Source organism: Hemitrygon akajei, chromosome 3, assembly GCF_048418815.1.
Source record: "Hemitrygon akajei chromosome 3, sHemAka1.3, whole genome shotgun sequence".
NCBI lineage: Eukaryota > Metazoa > Chordata > Chondrichthyes > Myliobatiformes > Dasyatidae > Hemitrygon > Hemitrygon akajei.
In genome coordinates this window covers 152,916,924-152,942,581 of record NC_133126.1, presented here as the reverse complement: position 1 = coordinate 152,942,581, position 25,658 = coordinate 152,916,924, and the positions used below count along the sequence as shown (strand labels likewise).

At 37.4% G+C, this 25,658-nt stretch overlaps 1 protein-coding gene across 9 annotated transcripts in view; it reads right to left on the bottom strand.

Moving 5' to 3' along the window:
- Positions 1-25,658, bottom strand: part of nlgn1 (neuroligin 1) — a 627,813-nt gene that overhangs the window by 447,419 nt on the left and 154,736 nt on the right. For 7 of the 9 annotated variants that reach the window (XM_073041086.1, XM_073041087.1, XM_073041085.1 and 4 more), the window contains 2 exons: positions 17,988-18,047; positions 13,805-13,954 (listed from right to left, as the gene is read on the bottom strand). In XM_073041086.1, the coding sequence (XP_072897187.1) occupies positions 13,805-13,954; positions 17,988-18,047 (210 nt within the window). The remainder of the gene's footprint in view (positions 1-13,804; positions 13,955-17,987; positions 18,048-25,658) is intronic. The other 2 variants (XM_073041093.1, XM_073041094.1) reach the window with 1 other exon arrangement.

Sequence of the window (25,658 nt, the reverse complement as noted above, 5' to 3'; positions counted from 1 at the left end):
TCCAACTCCTGCCCATCTCTGATACACTCAACCACCACAGAGCCATCAGAGTGACAAGACTCAGATTTGTACTGAAATTCTGAGGTGTACATTGTGAACAGAAAGGAAGAAAGGACAATCCCTTGTGGTGCTCCAGTGCCTCTCACTACCGTCTCTTTCAGAGAACTACCCAGCCCTAAAAACAGGGGTCTATCTGTCAACAATCCAGGAGATAGTGGATTTGTCTACACCCATTCTTTGCAGCTTCTCACTCAGAAGAAATGGCTGGATTGTATTGAAGGCACTAGAGAAATCAGAAAATGTGTATCTCACGATGTCACCAGCATCATCCAGGTGGGTGTAAGCTCTCTGAAACAGGTAGATGATGGCATCATCCACTCCCACATGAGGTTGGTAGGCAAACTGTAGAGAGTCCAGTGAAGATCTCACCTGTGGTCCAAGGTAAGTCAGGACCAGCCTCTCCAGCACCTTCATCACATGAGATGTGACAGCAATTGGTCTGTAGTCATTAAGTTCAGATGCAGTCTCCTTCTTAGCTACAGGAACCAAGCAGAACGTCTTCCATAGCATCAGTATCTCTTCCTGACTCAGACCCAGATTGTAAAAGTGGTGCAAAAATACCAGACAGCTAGCTCAAACAGGTCTTTAGTACTCTGGGGCTGATACCATTCAGGCCAGCAGCTTTGCCTTGATGTAGTCTCTCCAACTGTCTCTTAATCTGACCCACAGGTGGGGGAGGGTGGTCATCCCTATGGAGGCAGGATACTCCAAAGTTGGGGGTTTGGAACTCAAGTACACACTGGGGGGGGGGGGGGTGGAAGGAGAAGTCTTCTGGGGCAGGGAGGGTGGGCTTGAGCAAGTGGGAGAGAAGACAGCAGGAGGTCCCATGCTGAACCGGTTGAAAAGCAAGTTCAATTCGTTGGCCCTATCCAGGCAGTCCTCAATCTTCCTTTCTTTAACCTTGAAGCCAGTGATCTGCTTCTTGCCTGACCACACGTCCCTTATGCTGTTCTGCTGGAGCTTATACTCCAGCTCTGCACTCCCTCAGCTTTACTCTCAGTTCACTCCGTACTTGCCTCAGTACTTGTCTATCTCCAGACCTGAAGGCTTTCTCCTTCATATTCAAAAGTTCTTTCAGGTCACTGGTGATCCAGGGCTTGTTGTTGGGGAAGCAGCATACAGTCCTGGCTGGCAAGATGGTGTTCTCACAGTATTTGATACAGTCTGTGATACAACCAGTCATTTTGTTAATGTCCTCCCTGCGTGGCTCACATAAAACATCCCAGTTCATCCTCTCAAAGCATTCCTGCAGTGCCTCATACCATCCTGAATCCACCTGCCACTGGACAAGAGGCACGTACCTGGGTGTTAGCAGGCTGTCATCAGATCTGCCAATTGCGGGAAGGACAGTGGCACTGTATGTGTCCTATACGTCCGCATACAGAAGGTCCAGTGTTCTACTGTGTTCAAGATTATGCTGCCAGATTTGTTTTTTTGAGTCCAAATGAGTGCATGATGTTTGGTGTGGAGTTGGTGGCTTAAATCCTCTTTCTGTGCTGTGTCCTTCTATAATTACTAGTTTTTCTGTTACTTTGACAGCATTTTTGCACAATTTCCTTTTGATCCAAGATTTATCATGTAGTAGACCACTATTGTAAATCAATATCCTAGTCTTTGCAAGAGTAGCAAGTGTTCTTTCATTTGCTCTGATTTTTCCTTCAATAATATGCATATTATTCTTCCCCGGCTTGCTTTCATTTCATTTTGTTTAAGATCTGTTTGGTTTTTGGTGCAGTACTGGGCACAGCTTTGTACCAGAACAGTGTTGCTATGAACTGATGGCACAACATTGTGGGCCAAAGGGCCTGTACTATGCTATTCTATTTTCATATATCAACAGGAAAAAATATACAGCATTGTAGTGAGTTTAGTTAGTGATATAACAGCATGTATATCTTGCTTTCTTCAGAGTTTTGTCATCTAATCAATAGATAGCCATGAGGTATACTTAATCAATGATGTATATTTTATCTCATTTCCTGCCTGAAAATGTTCTGTGTATTAATTTTAAATGTTGAAGTCTGTGTCCTAGCCAACAAAGACAATAATCTCAAATGCAACATCTCAGAATACAACATCAAAGACATAAAATATAAGAGCAGGGTAGGGAATCTAAGGCATAATTACATAGAACATTAGGCAGCTCAGAATTCCAACCGCTGCAATTTTTTTTTTGCTCTTTAATACCAAGCACTGCCAGTTAAATATTACACTCAATAAACAATCCAACAAGAAACCTTGCCAAAACATTATCAAAAGGCAGAATTTTGTTTCCATTTCCATTTTTGAATCCGCTATTGGAAAATCTATTGTTTAACAAGAAGCATTTCTATATTTCCTTAACTGAAAGCTCACATTCCATCTTGTGGCCCTTGCATTTTCAATCCACTTCAATTTTAGATCTTCTATTTCTTCTGTCCCGAAGCAACACTGTGGAGATCAATTAATCAACTAAGGTGGGTTACATGGAATGATAACATCTGTACCATTCCAACAGTTCAGAAAATATCATTCAGAATGACTGATTTCTCTCATCTCAACTTTAGACCGTTGTTTTCTGTGTTGGCCCTTGGTGGAGAAAGTAAGAATAGGGATTATTGAGAGAGTGTGGTTGGCAGGAGGAGGTGAGACCCGTGACTGATTCCCCAAAGCTTCAAATCATTAGTCTCACACAAAGGAAATACCCGAGACAAGAAATTCCATTTACCTCAAAAATGGATTACAAAGAACATGAAAATTTGGGAATTTATTCCAAAAGGGGACACAAATTGAGCAAATTCAACCTCAGTAGTTCAGAAAAATATACTTCTATTTTTCCTTCCACATAATTCTGCACTGAATTATCAAAAATAAGTAACTGTGAAGCAGAATGATTGAAAAGCTTTTCTTCAACTCCATAAGAAATTAATCTTCAAATCTATGTCATTCAAATCCTTTTTCATGATATCTGTCATGTACCAGTCTGGTTGAATACCAACTCTGTCTAAGAGTTCCAAAACATTCCAGACACTTAATCATAAAAATCCAAGCTGATATGTTAGCTAAGCACTAAGGGAATGTTAATTGTCAACTTTTAGGTTCGATCTTAAATCATGACTCTTTCTGTTCTCTGAGTGACTGTTCCATTATTTTAATGAAAAGGGGGATTTTCCTCAGTACCCTAATCAATATTTATCCAATGTCAAAATGATTGAAAGTCAGTATTTTATTAACTTATGAACACGGTGTGTCTCCTTCCTGAACCACTGAGTCCTTCAGTAAAAGTGGCTTCACTGTGCTTTCAGATATGGAGCTGCAGCTTTCAGGAGTATGACAGGCATGTGTAGATTTATTTCTAGATCAGAATAGTTTGTAATGTTAGTGTCATTAGAGCTACACTTATTCAAAAATATGCAAATCTACAAACAAATTAATAAAACTATCTGAGGCATTTGAAGAGCATTGAAATATAGAAATAAACTGGCATAAAAAAAGATTTTTTAGGTCCAAAGAGGATCTAAGCCAGGGGTTCCCAACCTGGGGTCCATGGAACCCTTGCTTAATGGTATTGGTCCATGGTACATAAAAAGGTTTGGGAACTCCTGGCTTCTAAGCTATGCATATAATCAGATTTTAATGCCATAAATTTGTCCTTAACTTTAACAATTAATATTTATTTGTAATTTAATCAGTATAAGTCAATAATCACTTCTCCTTATTGATCATCAACACAGGTGCAGCTCAAGGCTATGTGTCCAACCCCCTGCTCTAATCTCTTTACACTAACAATTGTGTGACTTAGCACAGATTCAAAATAATTTATAAATTTATCAATGGCAACACTGTTGTTAGTTAACCAAATCATGGATGGTGAACTGATAGAACGTCTGGTTGAGTGGTGCCACACACAATAACTGCCTCATGCCTAATGTCAACATAACCAAGAATCTAATTGTTGAATTCAGAAAGGAGTCATTGGGAGACCCAATGGCAATTCTCATTAGTGAGTCAGAGATAGAGAGAGTAAGAGGCTTTAAATTCCTGTGTTAACATATTGGATGACCTATCCTGAGCTCAGCATATTTATGCAATCATCAAGAAGGCATGCCAATGTCCCTGCTTTAGCATATAACCAAAAACTCTGACAAACATCTACAGGTGCAATGTAGAAAATACCTGGACTGGTTGCATTGCAGACTAGTATGGCAGTTCCAACACTCTGGAATGCAAGAGGCTGCAGACAACCTAGTCTATTATAGGCATAACCCTTCACACCAATGGCTGCATCTACAAGAAGCACTGTCTCAAGGCAGTGGCATCTATCATCAAGGATACCCATCATCTGCCTCATGTCCTCTTATTACTACTACTGTCAGGAACGAGGTACAAATGGCTTAAATCACACACCACCAGGTTTAAGGACAGCTGCTTTCTTACAACCATTGGTTCTTGAATAGACCTGCGTAATTCTAATCCAACTCAGCAATGTACACAATAGACACTTCTTTGACCACCATGGACTTGTCTCTGAATGTGTCTTAAACACAGGAGATTTTGCAGATGCTGAAAATCCTGAGCCACATACACAAAATGCTGGAAGAATTCATCAAGTCAGGCAGCATCTAAGGAGGGGAATAAATAGTTGATGTTTCAGGCCAAAATCCTTTATCAGGACTGGAAAGAAAGGGGCCAAAATAATAAAGTGTGGTCTAGCACATAAGTGCCATTACAAAGAAGGCACAGCAGTGCCTGTACTTTCTTAGAAGTTCGTGAAGATTGGGCATCTCATCTACAATTTTGACAAGCTTCTATAGATGCATGGCAGAGAGTATACTGACTGGTTGTATCATGGCCTGGTATGGGAACACCAATGTCCTTGAATGGAAAAGCCTACAAAAAGTAGTGGATATAGCCCAGTCCATCCCAGGTAAAGGCCTCCCTTCTACTGGTTCCAACCTTGGTTCCAAGGTTGTCAAGCCAAGGAGTGGTAGTGGGGACAAGCTCCCACTACCTAGAAGTGTTCCTCATGGCACGTGCCTCAAATAGCCTCTGACAACCAAGTCTAACTCCTGGCCTTCTTGTATGGCTTAGCCTCTAAGCCCAGCAGAACTGTTTCTACTGACAGGAGAAGGGGCAAAGGCAGATCCTGGCACCTTAAAACCAGTGTTTCGGTTAGATGGAGCTTGTCAGCCTGGGAAGGCAAGTCATCTAAGAGAGGGAGGACTCTGATTTCAAACCTCCGCTGCCTTGCGGCCATACCCACTCATGCGAAAGGCTTAGGGAGTAAACCGAGGACAAATCCAGAGCTGCAGTCCATAAACCTCATTCTGGCAACTCCTGCGACGACACTGGTGTCAAGCTGTATCAGCCCTTGCCCTTCCCTTGGACAACATCAGTGGCATGTAGAGGGCATGGGCAACTGTCAGTCTTCCATACAACCTTGCCCAGGCCTGTGTCCTGGAGAGAGCGCAGATTCATGGTCTCGCGAGACCAATGGATACCACACACCACTGAACACATCTACACAGAGCAGGAGCCTTAGGTTCCACACCACCAGGTCCAGGAACAGATATTAACCTTTAACCACCAGAATCCTGAACCAGAGTGGTTCACTCACTCTAACCCTGAACTGATTTCATAACCTATGGGCTCACTTTCTAGTACTGTACAACTCATATTCTCAATGTTTATTATTTATTTTATCCCCCGTAGTTACATAATTTGTTGTCTCTAACCTATTTCTACAATATCACTGAGTTTGAAACTATTGCACTCTTTAGCACCAGTATTTTATTTCTTTCCTATACTGTAAACACTGATGCAAAGTAATTATTCTCAATATTCATTGTTACTTTATTCCCATTAACGTATTAACGCAATCAGCCCTTGTCTACTCATTCATTCCTGACGTTGCTGTGGTTCCTATATTCATTTTAGATAGATAGATAGATACTTTATTCATCCCCATGGGGAAATTCAACTTTTTTTTTCCAATATCCCATACACTTGTTGTAGCAAAACTAATTACATACAATACTTAACTCAGTAAAAAATATGATATGCATCTAAATCACTATCTCAAAAAGCATTAATAATAGCTTTTAAAAAGTTCTTAAGTCCTGGCGGTTGAATTGTAAAGCCTAATGGCATTGGGGAGTATTGACCTCTTCATCCTGTCTGAGGAGCATTGCATCGATAGTAACCTGTCGCTGAAACTGCTTCTCTGTCTCTGGATGGTGCTATGTAGAGGATGTTCAGAGTTTTCCATAATTGACCGTAGCCTACTCAGCGCCCTTCGCTCAGCTACCGATGTTAAACTCTCCAGTACTTTGCCCACGACAGAGCCTGCCTTCCTTACCAGCTTATTAAGACGTGAGGCGTCCCTCTTCTTAATGCTTCCTCCCCAACACGCCACCACAAAGAAGAGGGCGCTCTCCACAACTGACCTATAGAACATCTTCACATCTCACTACAGACATTGAATGACGCCAACCTTCTAAGGAAGTTCAGTCGACTCTGTGCCTTCCTGAACAAGGCATCTGTGTTGGCAGTCCAGTCTAGCTTCTCGTCTAACTGTACTCCCAGATACTTGTAGGTCTTAACCTGCTCCACACATTCTCCATTAATGATCACTGGCTCCATATGAGGCCTAGATCTCCTAAAGTCCACCACCATCTCCTTGGTCTTGGTGATATTGAGACGCAGGTAGTTTGAGTTGCACCATATCACAAAGTCCTGTATCAGTTTCCTATACTCCTCCTCCTGTCCATTCCTGACACACCCCACTATGGCCGTGTCATCAGCGAACTTCTGCACATGGCAGGACTCCGAGTTATATTGGAAGTCTGATGTGTACAGGGTGAACAGGACCGGAGAGAGTACGGTTCCCTGCGGCGCTCCTGTGCTGCTGACCACCATGTCAGACCTACAGTCTCCCAACCGCACATATTGAGGTCTATCTGTCAAGTAGTCCACTATCCAATCCACCATGTGAGAGTCTACTCCCATCTCCGTTAGTTTGTGCCTTAAGATCTTGGGCTGGTTGGTGTTAAAGGCACTAGAGAAGTCAAGGAATGTAATCCTCACAGCACACTGTTTTGACAAACACTACAAGTTTACTTTTACATTCTTTTGTAGCTTATATGTTTTTTTTCCACTTTTGTTCTATATATATTTCTTAGTTGCTGTTTTTGCACTTTTGCATACAATTTAGTCTTAAATGATGTTGCATTAATAATTTGCAACCCCTATATAGTCCTTATATGAGTCTTTTATGATAGCATTAGTGAATAATTTGTTCTTGAAGTTATTCATTTAATTAGTGTTTTTAGGCCCAGAAATAATTACTAATGGTACAATGCACTTGAGCAGAAATAATTATGACTATCGGGATATGTCAGCACAGAATTTATATCAGCAATTAAAGTGAGAAGTGGTGTACAGATTTTAATGCATGCAAGTATAACCAAACACTTCAATCTCAGGATATGCACTGTAAGTTTAGAATTTCCTGCAGAAAACCTACTAAACAGCTCAAAGAAGAATATTACATAAATCTTTAGCTCTCATTTCTAATTGCAATATTTTATAGCAATAAGAAAATGATAGAGTCATCCTAATGATCACTACAAAATAATGCAAATGATGTGGGACATATAAGCTCTGGACATCATAGCTTGCAATGATGTTTGTAAAATAAATGAAAAAAAACAAACCATTAGAGCATAGATAATATGATCTTCATACAAGCAGAGATCATGGCAACTTAACAAAAACAAAATGCAGCCCTTTGGCAGTGTTGCAATCATTCACCCCTGGAAGTGAGCTTTTCTTATACCGTGATTTATTTAAAGATTCATGATGTTACACAGCTGAGTGAAATTATGTAACAAAAATTGTTGTTGAAAATTTTAATAAGATTGAAATGGAGCAGGGAAGGAAATCAGGCAATAGTTTATAGAATACCTGATCAGAATCTGGCAAATTGAACTGCCCATATGTAATAGCAGTCCTTGTATATGATTATACATATAGAATTAGGTAAAAAAAAATCCCCTATTAAAATCAAACAACACATGAAACCAGTAAAAGAGCACTGGAATGAACAAGCTACCTCAATAACGTATGGAATACACTAAAGTACAGATAAATAGAGTGAAAGAAATGACAGCTGCGAAAGAGAATCCAAATCAGGTGTTCAAAACAGACGGACCCCAGCAATATAAAATCAGGGAGATTTTAACTCTCAGAATAAAACAGAGAGATGAACTTAGTCTGATAGAAGGTCACTGACTAGGCTGCTTATTTCTAACATTTCCTGTTTTATTCCAGATTTCTACAGCAACTGCAGTATTCCATTTCCATTCTCTTCTTTTTGTAGAGGATATAGAGTTTATGTTTTAATTAATACCCGAGTGCTGCTGAACGGGCTGCATTTATTGACAATCCCTAACTGAGCTGGGGATGAGCTGGTAGACTGCTTTCTTGAATTGCAACAGTATTTATGATGAAGCCGCTCTCAAAAGTGCTGTTAAACAAAGTGTTTCAAGATACTGACTCCACAGTGATGAATGTATGGCCATATGTTTCCACGTCAAGATAAATGAGGCTTCATGGCGATCTTACAAATGCCTGCTGCTGTAGGATGTAGAAGTCACTGATTTGGTTGTGGCTGATATGATAAGAGGCATTTTGATAGGCATATGAAAAGGCAGGGAATTGAGGGATGTTGACCATGTGCCTGCAGATGTGCAGTTTAAATTGGCATCAAACAGAGACATTGGGCCTGTTCCTGTGCAGTACTACTCTATGTTGTTAAGGAAACAAGTTGACATCATAGAGTTCTGGCAGTGCACATAGCAGCCAAGTTCTGCAAGAGGAGGAGAAAGTATTTTTATGATGGTGGACAGAGCAGCAATCAAGTGGATTGTTTAGCCCTGAATGGTGCCATTAGCTTGTTCTTTCAATCATGTTTCCCAAGACTCAGCTAGTTCAGCTGATTGTAGTGCTACCAGGACATTCTTGGAGATAGTCCTCAAAAGCACTTCTTTCGAATATCATCATCATAAAATGAGTGATCTGATATCAATAGATTTCTTAGAATCCATTTGACCTAAGGCCATGAAACTTCATGTGCTCTAAACTCCAATATTGAGAACACTGATAACACTCCTTCTGACAGCAGCTGGATGATAAGAGGAAGACTGCTCAAAGAAAAGCAGTTATGTCAAAGAAATGTGACAATGTCAATCTATTGCTCAACATCTCAAAAAATTTTTGCATGCCCCCAAATGTTGCTGGGTGTGCCTTTGTTATCTGGGACAGATGTCTTGGTGAATGGTCATTTGGTTTTATTTTTTTCCCTAGCTGGTTGATAAAACTAAGTGACTAGCAGTTCAGTAACATAAGCACTGTTCTACATTCCCCTGCCTGAAACTAGTTCTAACACTGGGTGACTTTTGAGTTGTCAATTACTGGCTAGTAATGTGAAGCTAATGCACATAATAAAAATCACTCAGACTGTAAAATAATTTCCAACTAAAATTTGGCACATAACCATCAGGCAAATTGGGTTACAATATTCTCTTATGTTTGATTCTATTTTATTTATTCTTAAAAATAATTCTCCACAGTTTGGTATAAATGTACATTCTATACATTAAAACATAGATAGAAATTTGTGCAACTAACATTCTGATACTTAATAATTAACAAATACATTTGATCCAAAGATCCTACTACTAATCCGAAAAAGGAAGAGGTTTCAGTGGTAACGATAATGCATCAGATCTTCTTGCCATGTCCAAATTATTATTCGGTTCATACCATGAACTAAAGCAGATCCCCATTTAGCATAATTGAAAATTGGCTTAAATGTATCCAGCATTGTGGATGGACAGAGGAAAATATGTAGATTCAAGGATGGGGAAGGCCAGAAGTGGGATGATAATTTTTGGGAGGACCAGGAGCCAGAAAAGTCTGTAAGCACGTTCTTACATTCAACATAAGATGTGCATTTTCAGACAAGCAGATACACTGCAGCCCTCGCCTCTGGCCCAGTACTTAAATTGGCTAAACAGCAGGTCGTTCCTCGCTCTCAGATCCAGGGCCTGCCACTTCAGTACGTTCTTAGGCTTGGGATCTTCTGCCCCAATTGGGCCTGTACCCGATCTTTCCAATGTGGGCCAGTGCTTAATTTGGTCAAACCTTGACTTCTTGCTCGCTCTTGGACCTGGGCCCCACCGCCTCGACTCTGCCTTGCCTCAGTTCTGCTGCTTCGACCCACCTCCAAGTCCAGTCCAGCAGCTAAACATTGGCTCGTTCCCTGCTCTCGGGCCCAGGCCCCGCCACCTCGATTTAGCCCATACACATCACGCAGTTACCATTCTGCACCTTTGAGACTTCAGTCCACACCACAAATACACCAGATTGTACAGGCAGTTCAAACACTCTACTCCAAAAGGGAAGTTAAAGGGAAGTGATGACTTTCGATAAAAAGTTTATTAATAAAATAGTTAACAGTTGTTTTTGCTGCCAGCAAGTCATCGCTCTGCTTCAGCAGTGCCATCTTAAACCAGAAAGGTACTTAAATCAATTCCATTGCAAATTCAAACTGAAAGGTTAAAACATAATGTTACATAAAAGAGGTTAACCCATCAACTTCTGATCAGTTATTGTTTTCAAAATTCTTTGCAGTACCATGCTCAAATATTCTTCTGTAATTAAAGGCATAAGCTCATACAATTTAGTTGACTTTTGAACAATATGAACAAATTAATTTTAAAATGTTGATATTTGAATTGGCTCAAGATTACTATGATGTTGATGACTAGAATATTTGAAACAATTAGAATAGATGAAATTGAATTGTCACTGGGATGATAGACATTATCATTGATGTATAATCAGTTAGAATCTCACCTATGAAAAATGTTCAAATCAACCATAAAATGTTATTACTTTGAACGCACATTTTAAAAAGTACAATAGAGAAATATGGATGGGATGTACAAACTATATCTGTAGTGCATTTACGTAGTTGGAGTTACTATAAAGCATAATTCTTCAAACCTGCAAATTTTGAATAAGAGGGCATTATATAAGACACCTTGCTTATCTCTTCACTAATATTCTCCCACACATATCAAACAAACATGTTTGATAATGCTCCAATCTATCAGAGGGAAATTGCTTTTTGAAAGCTTCCTTACAATGCCTGCCAGCTGAGGACCAGTCTGTCCCACTGAGATTCTTAAAAGACTGCAATCATTCAGTTGTTTCAGCACAATTAATTTTAATCCATTAACAAGTTCTTCAAGTTTTACTGGGCCCTACTCATTGCAATCAGAATGACTCCATTCATCTCTGATGTAGCCAGTAATTCAGATAGCAGTACAATTCACATAGTAGAACATGGAATAGTACAGCACAGTACAGGCCCTTTGGTACACAATGTTGTGCTGACCCTTAAACCCTGCCTCCCATAAAATACTCATCCAGTCACACAAATAATCTCTAGGCTTTGGAATAGTATAAAAAGCATGGCTAAGCATAAATCAACTTTACTGAATTTGCAGGGATTTCCAAGTCTCTGTGTGCAAGTTTATTCACATTAACTAATATACAATGTCATGCTGAAGGATATCTTTGAAAAATATACTTACCAGATATTGATTTAACAAGTTTACAACAGTGTATCATAAAAATAGAAAGCAGAAACTTAAGAAAAATGATTTATTCAAAGGCTAATCATCTTTCAACTAGATCTCAGGCACATTTAGTTTCTGAAATAGTCTTATCTCAAAAATATATCCACAAAAGGTACTGTTGCCAAGTTATAACCAAAACTGCTTTAAGGTGGTTTCCAAATATAAATTAATTCATTATGTGCCATATCATATGACGTGGACGATCATGATCTTTCCATGACCATGATTCTTCTTGGCAACTTTTTCTACAGAGGTGGTTTGTCATTGTCTTCTTCAGGGCAGTGTCTTCACAAGAGAGGTGACCCTAGTCATTATCAATACCCTTCAGAGACTGTTTGCCTAGCATCGGTGGCCACGCAATCAGGATGTGATATTCACTAGCTGCTCATCCAGCCTAGTTAAATATTAATTAACTTTTTTTTTAAAAGTACTTGAGAAACTGTCATTATTATACCAGAATGAAGATATAATTTGAAGAAAAAATCAAGTCAGAAGAAGCAATTCTTGTTTAAGGGGGTGTTTACTTAAATCAAAATCCTATCAATCTGAAATGAGAATACCAACTTTGGGTTCTTAAACTTAAATTAAATTCTCATTGATTGATTTGCATTCATAGGAAAATGACAATTTGCTTAGGTATTGATTAGGTTAACAATTAGACAAGATTAAAGAAATGGAAATAGGGTATTAGAGAATAAATAAAAATAAACAGAACTATTTGTTTGTTCTGGAAAATACCTATCAACCAACATGGAATGGTTTAGAACACAGGATGAACAAAACAACAAAAGTGGATTGGTAAATTGAGATTCTATTAATCACATTGGAAATTTAATTTCCTATGGACAAGTGATATGATCTAGCTAGGTAACTATTATGATGAATAAGTATTATTTTTGAGAAGTCGTATTTTTCAGAATCAGCCACATTTTGGCAATTAACATTCTACTACAATAACGTGCTTAGTTGCAGAAAAATTAATATGGAAAATCTTTGATAAATCATTTTTTCAAACAGTGTATTACAGATGAAAACCAATAAATAAAATTTATGTCACATTAAAATTGCTACCAGAATTATTGCTGCTTAAAACTAAGAGCAAGAAAGTTGTTTCTTCAACATAGTTAACTCTTTGTGTATGTTCATTTTCCTCTGATTAAAACACAAAACATTCATTTATAAGCTGATATTCATTGAGCTGCTTCTGATTTAATCATTTCTAAAGCTTTGTTTAAAGTAATGGAAACACATTACAATGACAGCATAGAAATATCATCTACATTACAAATTGAAGAACCTAACTGTACACCATACAATATGATAATACACAATATATAGCTATAGGTTGATAGCAAAATCAAAATGATTGAAGATAAAGATTTCCTTTTAAGTTTTGAATTCACATAATTATTCCAATTAACACCAGGTTTGTGCAAATAATGAATATTTGAAACTCAAGTACAAATATGGATTACATATGACCATTTTTATAACCACAGGCCCATGTTAAACTACATTTTTAAGTTGTACATTTGCTTTCATTAAACAGTTTGGTCTAGAAGGCTCATAAAGGACATCTATAATACAAGTTCCACATTCATTACGCTGAGCACCAAGAATTGCTCTACTGTGCCTTTGCAATACTCAGGTTGACTAATAGCCATTCAGAGCACCAACTAGAGCTAAGCCAGATATTTTCATTAAGAGTCAAGTCACTCGAAAGAAACTATTATAATCTTTACAGTCAGCAATGACATATCAACCTACCTGATGTTTCTGTAGAAACTCAAGATTTCAGAGAAAAGAGGAAAGTGCTTGAATTCATTGTTCTACTGATTACATTTGATTAGCTCTTAACTTTTGTGAATTATTACTAAATTTAAAACAATGATATTGTATTCGATCTTAGTAAAATTCCACAGATTATATCAGGTCACATATTCATCAAATTAGCAGCACATCACATTTGAGAAATAATTAAATCACAAAAGTTATCTAAACCACAAGAAGCTTTCAACAAATAACAGAACTGAATTATTAAGGAAGCATGGACTTACCTAAAACACCAAGCCGGTAGTTCACTGTGATGACTATGACATTGCCATAACTTGCTAGTACACTTCCATCAAATATATTTCCTGTGCCTTCCATGTATGATGCACCATGGATGAAGACCATTACAGGTTTTGGTCCACTATCACGAATATCTGAAAGATGAGGTATATTTCAAAATTTTTGGGAAGCTACTTATGTCATTATTATTCATTTGTATTAATATGGATATTTTTAAATCAAAGTTTAAATGACAAAATAAGATTCTCAAGCAAATATTTGGAGTTAATTGTTTTACTGCTAATAAGCCATGTGAATTAATATTATTTAAGATTCCAGCAGGTTTAAAGGCTAATAACATCACTAGCAAGCAATGGTACAATCATGCTATTTTTAGCTATAAGGGACTTGAGTAAATCAAGAACTACAGTACTTGACATTTGACTGGATTTGACCAGAAGTCAAGAGTGAGTTTCTGTTGCCGTCACATTGTTGTCTAAGACTTTTTTCTCCCTGTTTACAGATTTACAAAAGTGTGATGTGAAGAGGTTTGATCCATTTGAAAATCAGCACTTGAAAAGATTGCACATATTTTTGAGAAATCAAGAAGAACAACCAGCTGGGACTAGGCAGTATGCAGCCTACTGTGTTACCGCATTAGACATGATGCTGAAGAAAAAACTGCTGCGTGCTACACATGTAATGAGGGCTAATATGGAAAACTGATGAATGCTCTGTTATTCAAAGTGGTTAGAAACACAAGAAATTAGTTAACAAGGAGAATGGATATGATCAAAAGCATTGTCAGTCTCTACAGCATATTCAGCATGTATAGTTTGCCTTGAAGAAAGCTAGTTTCTACAGAAGTTGACAATAGGTTGGTGGTATTCTTCCTAAAGACTGACACACAGAATATATGATAATAGTGTGAAAGAGTGAAGTTCTTATTTCCAACCTACTCATTTATTGCTGAAAGTTTCATTAGTTAATTTATCTGTAAGCATTTCAAATTAAGATATTTGACCTTAAATATTAACTGTGCTTGTCTTTCCACAGACACAGCGTAATCTACTGAGCGTTTCCAGTATTTTGTGTTTATATTTCACATAAATGGATTTTTTCTTCACAAACTAATTAACCAAATATGGATGACTAAGAGTGAATCTATCCATAAGAGTCACTCTAATAGTTTATAGTCAAGTAAATTTACTGGTGCATTAAAATGTTAACCAGGTGCACAATCAACTTTATTTTAATTTTCACTAGTGATATTCCAACAAATAAGAATAAAGCAAGAATTTATAGAAACAATACTGATAACAATTTCCACCATCTACACTTGGAATGCAAGTATGCATTAATGATAAAAAGAATATTAACTGTGTGGCTTATTAGATAATTCATCACAAGGTTTTATTTGATTTTACATTATATTAAAGATACACCCTCATAGTATCACCTAACAAAATGGCAATTTGCCATAAATATCTCTGCATATGCAACAGAGCATCTATTGCTATCTGCATGTTAAAGTAGAGGAAATACTGTCAATGGGCTGTCCTTCTTTGCAGTACCCTTTCTATGATTCTAAATAAAGAAAAACAGAAAACACTGGAAACATTCAGAAAATCCAGCAGCATCTATAAAAAGAAAACAAAGTTAAGATTACAAGTTGAATTACAGAGGAGTTTAAGACAAAGAGAAACTCAAAAGTTGGACAAGCACATTAGATGTGAGGCAGGATCATAAAATTACACTCAAGGAAGAAAAACACAAATGTATTACTAATTGAATTCACAGGGCTAACCTGTAAAGAGAGAATGGGATGAAGGGAAGTATGAAATTTTGTGTAGGTTGACATGGAAGCTGAGGCATGTAGGCTACTGAGAAGGCAAGAGAGTGTCAATTCAACAGTAATGAAGCAGTCGACTACTGTTTCATTGTGTGGCGAGAGGCAACCAGAGGATATTTAAGTGGTGATGTTGAGGAAGAGATTGAAAAGATTGAAGAAAGCAACTGTATGACTGTGAATACAGCAGTTGCAAGAGAAGAAAATCTCGATTGAATCAAGCAGTGCACAAAATATTAACCCTGTAGTGGTGGCTGACAGTTTACAGGACAAACAGGACAAGCTTATGGTTACTAGTAGAAGCATAAAAATGTAGCTTTAATTTAGCCGAATAGTAAAGGGGAGAGAATCTTGTTGTAATGTGTTTTGATATTAGATACAGTCAGTGGCCATTTTATTAGGTACTCCTGTACACCTGCTTGTTAATGCAATTATTCAGTCAGCCAACCATGAGGCTGCAAGCAAATGCATAGAAGGATGCAGACATGGCCAAAGCTTCATTTGTTGTTCAACCAAACATCAGTACAGGGAAAAATATGCCCTTCCCTTGGACAACATCGGTGGCGTGGAGGGGGGGAGACTTGCAGCTTGGGCAACTGCTGTCTTCCATAAAAAAACCTTGCCCAGGCTTGCGCCCTGGAAACTTTCCAAGGCGCAAATCCATGGTCTATTGAGACTAACGGAGGCCTACACTACACACAAGGGAAAAAAATGTGATCTCAATGACTTTCAGTATGTAATGATTAGCTGCCAAATGGGGTGTTTTGAGTATCTTAGAAATTGCTGTTCTCCTAGGGTTTTCATGCAGAACAGTCCATAAAGTTTACACAGAATAGTACAAAAAACAACAAAAAAAAAGAACATCCAGTGAGTGGCAGATCTGAGGTTGGAAACAGCTTGTTAATGAGAGAAGTCAGTGGAGAATGGCCAGACTTGTTCAAGCAGACAGGAAGTTGACAGTAACTCAAGTAACTATGCATATCATGTCAAACCTTGAAGTCGATGGTTTACAGCAGAAGACCACACTGGGTTCCACTCCTGTAGCCACCTTTTTAGCTATCCTCCTATACTGGATATTTGAGTACTGCTTGGATTTCCAGCATCTGCAGATTTTCTCATTTGTGATTGAGTGTAGGTTGCTGGGGGAATTCTTTGATCAGAGAGTATGTGTTGAAAATGGAGAAGGGAGACCACAAACAGAATTCACAATTCTAAATGTGAAAACTATGCAGGCATGGAGAAAAGCACTGGATACAATGTAATGACTGCATCATAGCAGCTATAAAAGAACCAGGTGATAATAATAACCTGAAGCTGAAGAGTATAAGATCAGAGGATGATACCGTTGGCAAGGTGACTGGAAAGTTCGATGAGAAGTGCAAAATAGTGAGGACAGAGCCGTCATCAAGAATGTGTTGTTTGATTAAAACATGTCAATATTTCCTTTCTATTTTGAAAGCCGGATAATATTTATAGATATGATAACTTCATGATGGGTTAAGAGACAAGCCATTGAATGCAAACATTGATATTGACTGTTAGTGTTGATCAAAGTCATCAGCACTATAAAAAAAATCATTTGGTGTATTCAAAAAATCTGTGTCATTTGAGATCTATACCTGTTTTATCTGATAATTTATTAGATTATCCCTACTCCGAATCAGAATTATAACTAAAGTGGAATTTGTTTAATAAAAAGATGCTAAAAAGGAAGAGCACATCTATTTTTCAACACAAAGCATGGGCTTCAAAGTATTAATTAAAAGCTTGGTCGTTGTCCTAATCCATGTTCCAATTTCCTTATAGCTATTGAACGGCAAGGGAGATCTTTGCTTGAGAAGCATTTGAATTTTACATTATTAGTTTTGACGAGCAATAATGTTACATAGATATTCTGGTCAAAAAGTATATACACATTGCTGTGTCAAAAGATAAAAGTCCAAAATCAACCTATCCGGTTTTAATATCTGGAACATTCAAATAATTATAAGGCATGCATTAATGCAAACAGAAGAAAGCAACTTTTTACATGTTAAATTATATGTTTTTTAATTGATACCGTGGTTAACCCACAACCCCACATATGTCAACAAAAATATGACCTTAAAAATACATTGTTTCAGTAAAGTTCTGTCGCATCAGTGAAAACTGCTATAATCAAGTACTTTGGAAAAATCGCATATAAGCATTGAAGTGATAAAATGTAAACAATTAAGTCAAAAAATCTGAAAGTTAAGTGCTAAAAATCTGCACTTAAAAATATCTTAAAAATATTTTAGAAGGGAGGAAAAAATTAGACAATCATCGTCATGCATATTGGTTTGGCGTCAAAAAAATACCTTCGTCTTCTGCGCCATCATTATCACCTAAATCATCAGCCTGTTTCTTTGCAAGGGGACCTAGGATCAAACATGAAGAAAATGGAGGGAAAAAAAAGAGAATTCAAGAACATACATGACTTCAGAAAATCTAGAAAATATCATTATAAAATGTTTCTTGAAAAATTGAAATGTAAGATTTTATATTTTGAAAAATAGTAACTGTACAAAATATCTAAAAATGTATAAAGGATAAAAATCCCTAAAATACATTTCATATTTAAAATTTAAATTACAACAAAAGCTTTTATCAAATTTGTCTAGAAAGAAATCTGTATCAACTACAAAAAAAAAACCAGAACAATATACCCACCATTTCAAGAAAAGAGAAAAATTACTTTAACTCTTGTTAGTAAATGATCAACCTATTAGACAGGTGGCAAATTTAAAAATGCTAAATCTTTTTCACAGTAATCAAGTATGTATTATGGGTTTCATTTAGGTGTTGGAGTGATATGCTTTTGGATGTCTTTTGAATTCAAATCACAAAATACAAAAAAGCAGCAAAAATTGGGAAGAAAGTCATTTCAGGGATACTATACAAAACAAAGGATTTCAAAGACATCAATTCCAGTGAATTTTGCATTCAGAAGATAGCATCAATGGGCAACAATGGATGATTATCAACTTTTGCCAATCCTAAAATATTGTTTCAATATCATACTGCAACAGGAACTTAGACTGCAAAATTAATTTAGCACAAAAGTGAAATAATTGGCAAAAGTTATATTTCATAATAATGCATTGAGGCGTCACATTTTTCTAGACTTGATATCAATAAAATGCTGATTTGTTTTTAATTGTATACCTTTTAATTGTATGCATTTATATGAGATAGTAATTGCATGGTGAATTGGTTTTATTATAGCAGAGCCATTTTAGGTTTTTAAACCTGACTGGATCACTTAACATGTAACATTTTCTCAGCAATAAACTACTGAAAAGATTTTTAACTTTCTCCTTTTGATCAAGTAAATAATTTTAGATATTTTCTATATAAAAGTATTAAGTGGCAGAAAGTTAAAACTTATGCTTGTAGATCATTCCTTACTGTAGAAAAACAGGCATTCATATTATTTAGAGGTGAAAGTCAACATTGATTTTTTTATGCAGCCAGAAAAGCAAACATATGAGGCACCACCATCAAGCATCACAGTGTCATGCAAGTAACAATGGAAACAATCACTGTGTCCAGAACTATTATACAGTAACACCAATCTCACACAAAGTCCTTTCAACAAAAGAAAACTGCTCATGCTAGGTAAGAATGTAAATGATTTCTCCATGCATTGCAAAGAAGCACAACTAGGAATAATGAACATGAAGGATAAACTAAATTACACAATACAAATATTAAAAATCAGATAATGAATTTAATATTTTCTTACTGAAAACATTTTCTAGCAATTGTATAATTTATTAGAATCTGAAGGAATGAACATTGACTCTAGCATTCTATTTCAATATTGCTATATTTTGTATCACCAATTATGAAAAGATAACAATTCATTGCAGTGCAAGGAAACACTTAAGTAACAAATGAACCAAATGCAAGGTTCTATGTGTCTTAGTTTATTAAATGCACGTGTCGTTCCTGAAAATGAAAGTGCCCAAAGCAATATTTGCTGCCAAATAAATACCATTAATAATAAAACTAATAACTTTAATAGTATTCACATAACAAAAAAAGCTTTAGTAATAAGTTTAAAATTAAGTTAGATTTCCTTGGAAGTGAAACACAAGCATTTGTCCAATATTGTACTACAAGTTGCAATTTCATGAAGTAAAACCATCTTCTTTTGTACAAGAAATCACAATGTGTAAGTAATGCAAAATTAACTCTAACCTTCAAATTGATGTAATATAATCATATTAAGATGTATCCACAACTTACTCTCCTTCTAATTCAGATATCATGCCAGATGAGATCCTTTCCTGCCCAATTTCTGAGATTCAGTTATGTTACTACTAATAGTCATGAGCACATACTGTACATTTGATATTCATCTTCTGATATTTTAAATCCAGCTAAAGCTTCTGAGCATTTGTCCAAATCCTTCAAGAGCACTTTGTGCAGAACAATGCCAAAGTTCTTCCACAACATTAATAAATAGCCCTGCCCAAGAGTAAAACTGATAATAACATCAACAGGTTTTAAAAATGCTAAATGAGTTAGACGTAATTACAAACAAGCACATTCTCAACCCATCATCCAGACTTCATATTTTTAAAAATATATTTTCAGGATTCTTGAATGCAAATGTCAAAACAACCACTGAAAGGAAAAAAAAAACAAATGAAGCTAGTCATCGAAGATGTAAACTGTTCTCAATTGAAATGAAAATACAAATTCATAAGAATTTATGTGTAGATTGAGAGATTAGCAAAAAATGTGATTGTTTTTCCATAAACAATTAACACCAATACATACATCGTGATATTCCCACATTTAGTAAATATAGCCTTATCTTTAAGTACCTTTGGTTAGCTAAGCAATTATAGTACTTTCCAAGTAACAGCTCACTGGATTGGCATTGCATTAGTTGTGACGAATAAGACAGAGGATACACAATAAGTATCCTCTAAATAAGGTAAATTTATGATCCTTCCCTTCAAGTCCTCCAATAAATTGGCCCCCTAATCAGCTGGAAAAATACTGAGGTGATCCTTTCATGTTACGAACAGCTGCTATAATAAGAACCACAAACATTCAGTTGCGTAAATTTCAGTAAGTTTTGACTTTCAAACATCAAATTTGGGAATGACCATGATTTACTGACTGACAATTGGTCTGATCTGATATTGGATCTGAGATTCCACCAATGATGCCGATGTTTTGGACTGAGACCCTTCATCAGCACTGTCCAATCACAAACAACAGAAAACCTGCAGATGCTGTAATTCCAAGCAACACACACACAAAATGCTGGAGGAACTCAGCAGGCCAGACAGCATCTATCGACCTCAGCCTGAAATGTTTATTGTTTGCTCCTTTCCATAGATGCTGCCTGGCCTGCTGAGTTACTCCAGCATTTTGTGTGTGTTGCTTGAACTGTTTAATTGAGCTTACCATGTTGTTCTCATCCCACATCTCCATCAATTGATGGCAACAACAAAAAAGGGCAAAAGGGTGAGGGGATAAAAAGCAATTCATTGCACTTGTAGTGCCTGATGCACCACAACATCTTCTAGGCCAGTACCATAAACGCAATGGGTAACAATGCAATTTCTGTAACCAGGAAAAAGAATATGTTAGGATTAAATTATATACCTTTTGCACAGAAATAGTTGTTGCAAATAGAGCAAAAGTAATTATGTCCTAATGCAAGGTCTCGACTTGAAACCAACCACCCCTCTACTTCCACAGATGCTACCTAATCCACGAGTTCTAACAGAAATCTTTGCACAGTGAGTAAATCGACCTATTTTATACAATGTTCACTTTATTTCTATACTATTACAATTAAACAGAAATTGTGAATATCAAAATTAATTTCATAGTACATAAATAAGCCTTTAATAATTTGGAAAAGAAACTACAATTAAATTTCTGAAGATGTAATAAGCAAGTATGCAAAATAGAACATGCAAAGTTGAATGAACTTGCAGTTTGGAACATAAACAGAAGGTCAAGCAACATCAGTGGGCCTAAATCTCAAACTTTGTTTCCCTTCTACAGTATATATGCTGCCTAACCGGCTGAATGGCCCAAGTATTTGTCTTTTTTTTTTGTCGGATTTCCAGCATCTGCAATCAAGAATTGCTCTCAGTTGCCTTGCATGTTATAGATTGCATGGCATATTTTGGCACTTCAATAACATTTAAAGAACTTGAATTTCTTTGGATGTGGAAAGAAACTTGAGTTTATTCCAGACATATTAAATGAACTAATTGTAAATAAAATACTGTATATGAAAAAATGTCAGATTAAGGCAATTAACATTATATGAACATTCAACTTACAAGTAAATCAGCTGAACAGCTCAAACTGTTAAACTGTTTTGAAGGTTCCCGAGTTGAAACTTCAGGAATGACAGATAAGCATTGGATGATAAATATTAGCAAATCGAGATTTATCTTCAGAGATGCCCATTACAAAGAGATTACTGACAGACTGTACAAACTTTATATCAGTGTTTGATATGATCATATAATAAAAATGGAGCTGGGTATGTTTTACAATACAATAGCATTTATTGGTGACAACTATCTATGTTATGAATGGAAACACCAACATGCAGATATGGTTGAATACATCAAAATAATAAAACCTAAAGCTGATTTTACTATTGACAAATATGGACCAGTATGGATGAAGCACATATTAAAAAACCATTAACAAAACTGAATTTGATCATAACTATTCATCATTCAGAAAGTTACTGGTTATGTTGATGACATGTTTTAAGCATGTTAAAAACTCCATTTCACTTGTTAATGTTCTTTCTCTTAAAACAGGAAAAAGGCAACCAAGTTGTGGATGTATATTTACATTATATGACATTTTAATTCCCAAATGTTTTGAACTATCAAAGGCCGTTAACTAATGAACTGCTTGGAACTCTCCCATTGATTTATATAAGGTTCCAAGCAAGTTTCAGTCTTGGTGGGGCATTTCTTCATCACTACACACTTCCAGATGTTAAGTACCAATGTTAGCAATGGGGAAAAGTAGCCAGCTCCGTATTAGGAAAACTAGAGCAACACACACAAAATGGACAGTAGACCATGGAATAAAGCTGGAAGAACTCAGCAGGACAGGCATCATCTATGGAGAGAAATGAACAATTGACATTTTGGTGAGACCCTCCATCAGGAATGGAAGACAGTAGAAGCCCGAATAAAAAGGTAGGGAGAGGGCAAAGGCCACAAGCTGTCAGGAATTAGATGAGTCAAGGTGAGAGGAGAAAGGTAGGTGGATGGCAGAGGGGGGATGAAAGTGAATGTGTGAAACTAGGAAGTGATAGGTGGAAGAGGCAAAAGGGTGAAGAAGGAATCTGACAGAACAGGACAGTAAACCATGGAATATAGGAGGTGAGGAACCAGATGAAGGTGATTAACAAGTTATGAAAGTAGGGGAGGGGAAGAGGTGAAAGGGCCACCTGAATGAGGGAATACAAAGTAGAGGGGGTAAATAGAGGAGATGGGTTTCCAGGAGCTAGAGAAATCAATATTAATGCTGTCAGGTTGAAGATTATCAAGATGAAATATGAGGTGTTGCACCTTTGTCACGGTAGTAGTGGCAACACGTTATTGTGGGAATAGGAAGTGGAACTGAAATGAATGACCACCAGAAGATGGTGGCTGTTGCAGCCTATGGAATAAAGATGATCAATAAAGCAGTTCCCCAATCTGCATTGTGTCTCACAGGTGGCCACACTATATGCAATAAGTGACCCCAATAGAGTCACAAGCGAAGTGCTGCCTCGCTGGAAGGACTGTTTAGGGTCCTAAGTGGTGGTTAGGGAGGAAGTGCAGAGGTAGATATAGCATGTGTCACTGTTGCAGGAATAAGTGCCAGGAGGAAGAATAGTGGTGAAGGAGGAGTGGACAGGGGAGTTGAGGAAGGAGCAATCCCTGAGGAATGCAGAGTGAGGAAGCAGTGAAGGAAAGATGAGCCTAGTAGTGGGATCCCATTGGCGATGGCAGAAATTGGGAACAATGATGAACTGGATGCGGAGCTCATGGGATGATTGGTGCTGATAAGGGAACCCTTATCCCTACTATATCCACAATATCCATTTGGACTATTGCATTCAGTTCTGGTCACCTCATTAAAGGAAGGAAATGGAAGCTTTAGAGAGGATTCAGAAGATATTTATCAGGATGATACCCGGATTGTGAAGCATGTCTTATGAGGATAGGTTGAGTGAGCCAGGGTTTTTCTCATTTGAGAGGAGGATGAGAGATTAATTGATAAAGGTGTACAAGATTATAAGAGGTAAAGATCAACTAGACAGCTGGAGACATTTTATCAGGGCAGAGAGATCCAAGAGGGCATAATTTTAAGGTGCTGAGAGAAAGGTATAGGGGTGATGTCACACGCAGATTTATTACACAGTGTGGTAGATATGTGGCACACACTGCCAAGGTGGTTGTACAGAAAAATAAATTAGGGACATTTAAGAGACTCTTTGGTAAATAGATGGAAGTAAAATGTAGGGCTATGTGGGAGGAAAAGGTTAGATTGATCTTGGAGTTGGTTAAAGAGTTGGCACATTAGTGGGCCAAAGGGCCTGTATCGTGCTGTACTGTTCTATGTCGCACGTTCAATGTTGGGGTGGGGGAATGGGGTGAGGGCACACATTCATTAAAAGGAGGAAATACGTCTCCAAAAAATTTGTAGATGCTGGAAATCTAAAGCAACAACAAAGAATGCTGCATCTAATTAGCAGACCAGGCCACAATTATGAGAAAAGAAACAGAGCCAATATTTCAGGTCAGAGACCTTTAGTCAGAATTGAAAGGTAGACCAAATAATCTTGTAAAGCTGTACTGAATTTGGGGAAGAGGGGAATGCCTCTTATAGGGTAAAACTGGTGTGACTATGAGGATAAATAGTTAGCTGGTCAATTAGTAAAATAGAGCAGACGGAGGTCGAGAACATAGAGAAGTAACTGTGGGAATTGCAAAATGCAAAGCAGGAGATTGAGCCCAGCAGATCAAAGAGGGCATGTCCTCCACTCCCACATTACAAAAAACACAAGATAAGGTAATATGGGTGACTGAATGGACCAAGAAATCCAGTTACCCAAAGTTACAAAATTCACTTTGGTTGTCCCTGAAGTTGAACGATGTAACAGGAGTAGAGCTTCCTCTGCTTCTCATACATTTCCCATACTTCTGCTCTGACCCCTCTCCTCCAGAGCAAAACAAGGATAGAATTTCCTTGGTCCTCACCTACCACCCCACCGCCCTGTGTTCAACAGATCTTTCTCTGCAATTTTGGCCAACTTCATAGAGGTTCCATGACCAGACATATCTTCCATTCTGCTCTCCTTTTAGAATTTCACAAGGACTGTTCCCTTCATGATTCCATAGTCCAATGTTCCAACTGCTAGCACTTTCCTTTGCAACCACAGGTGATGCAATACTTAGCCATTCATTTCTTCCTTTTCCACCATCCGGGGACTGAAACAGTCTTTCCTATTGAATCAGAATTCCCTTGCACCTCTTTCAATTCAGTCTAATGCATTCAGTGTTCACAATGTGGTCTCCTATGCATCGGAGGTACCAAATAGATAGAACAATTGTTTTTGCAGAACACCTGTAAAATACCTTTGTGAACACCTTCACAATTGAGAACATCCTGACTGGCTGCATCACTGCCTGGTATGGGAACTGTACTTCCCTCAATAGCTGGACACTGCAGTGAGTGGTGTGGACAGCCAGTGCTTCTGTAGATGTGAACTTCCTACTATTCAGGAGAGTTAAAAAGACAGGTGTGTAAAAAGGGCCCAAAGGATCATTGGGGACCTGAGTCACCCCAACCACAAACTGTTCCAGCTGCTACCATCTGGAGCATAAAAGCCAGAAAAAAAACAGGCTCCAGGACAGCTTCTTCCACCAGCCCATCAGACTGATTAATTCATGCTGATACAAGTATATTTCTATGCTATATTGACTGTCCTG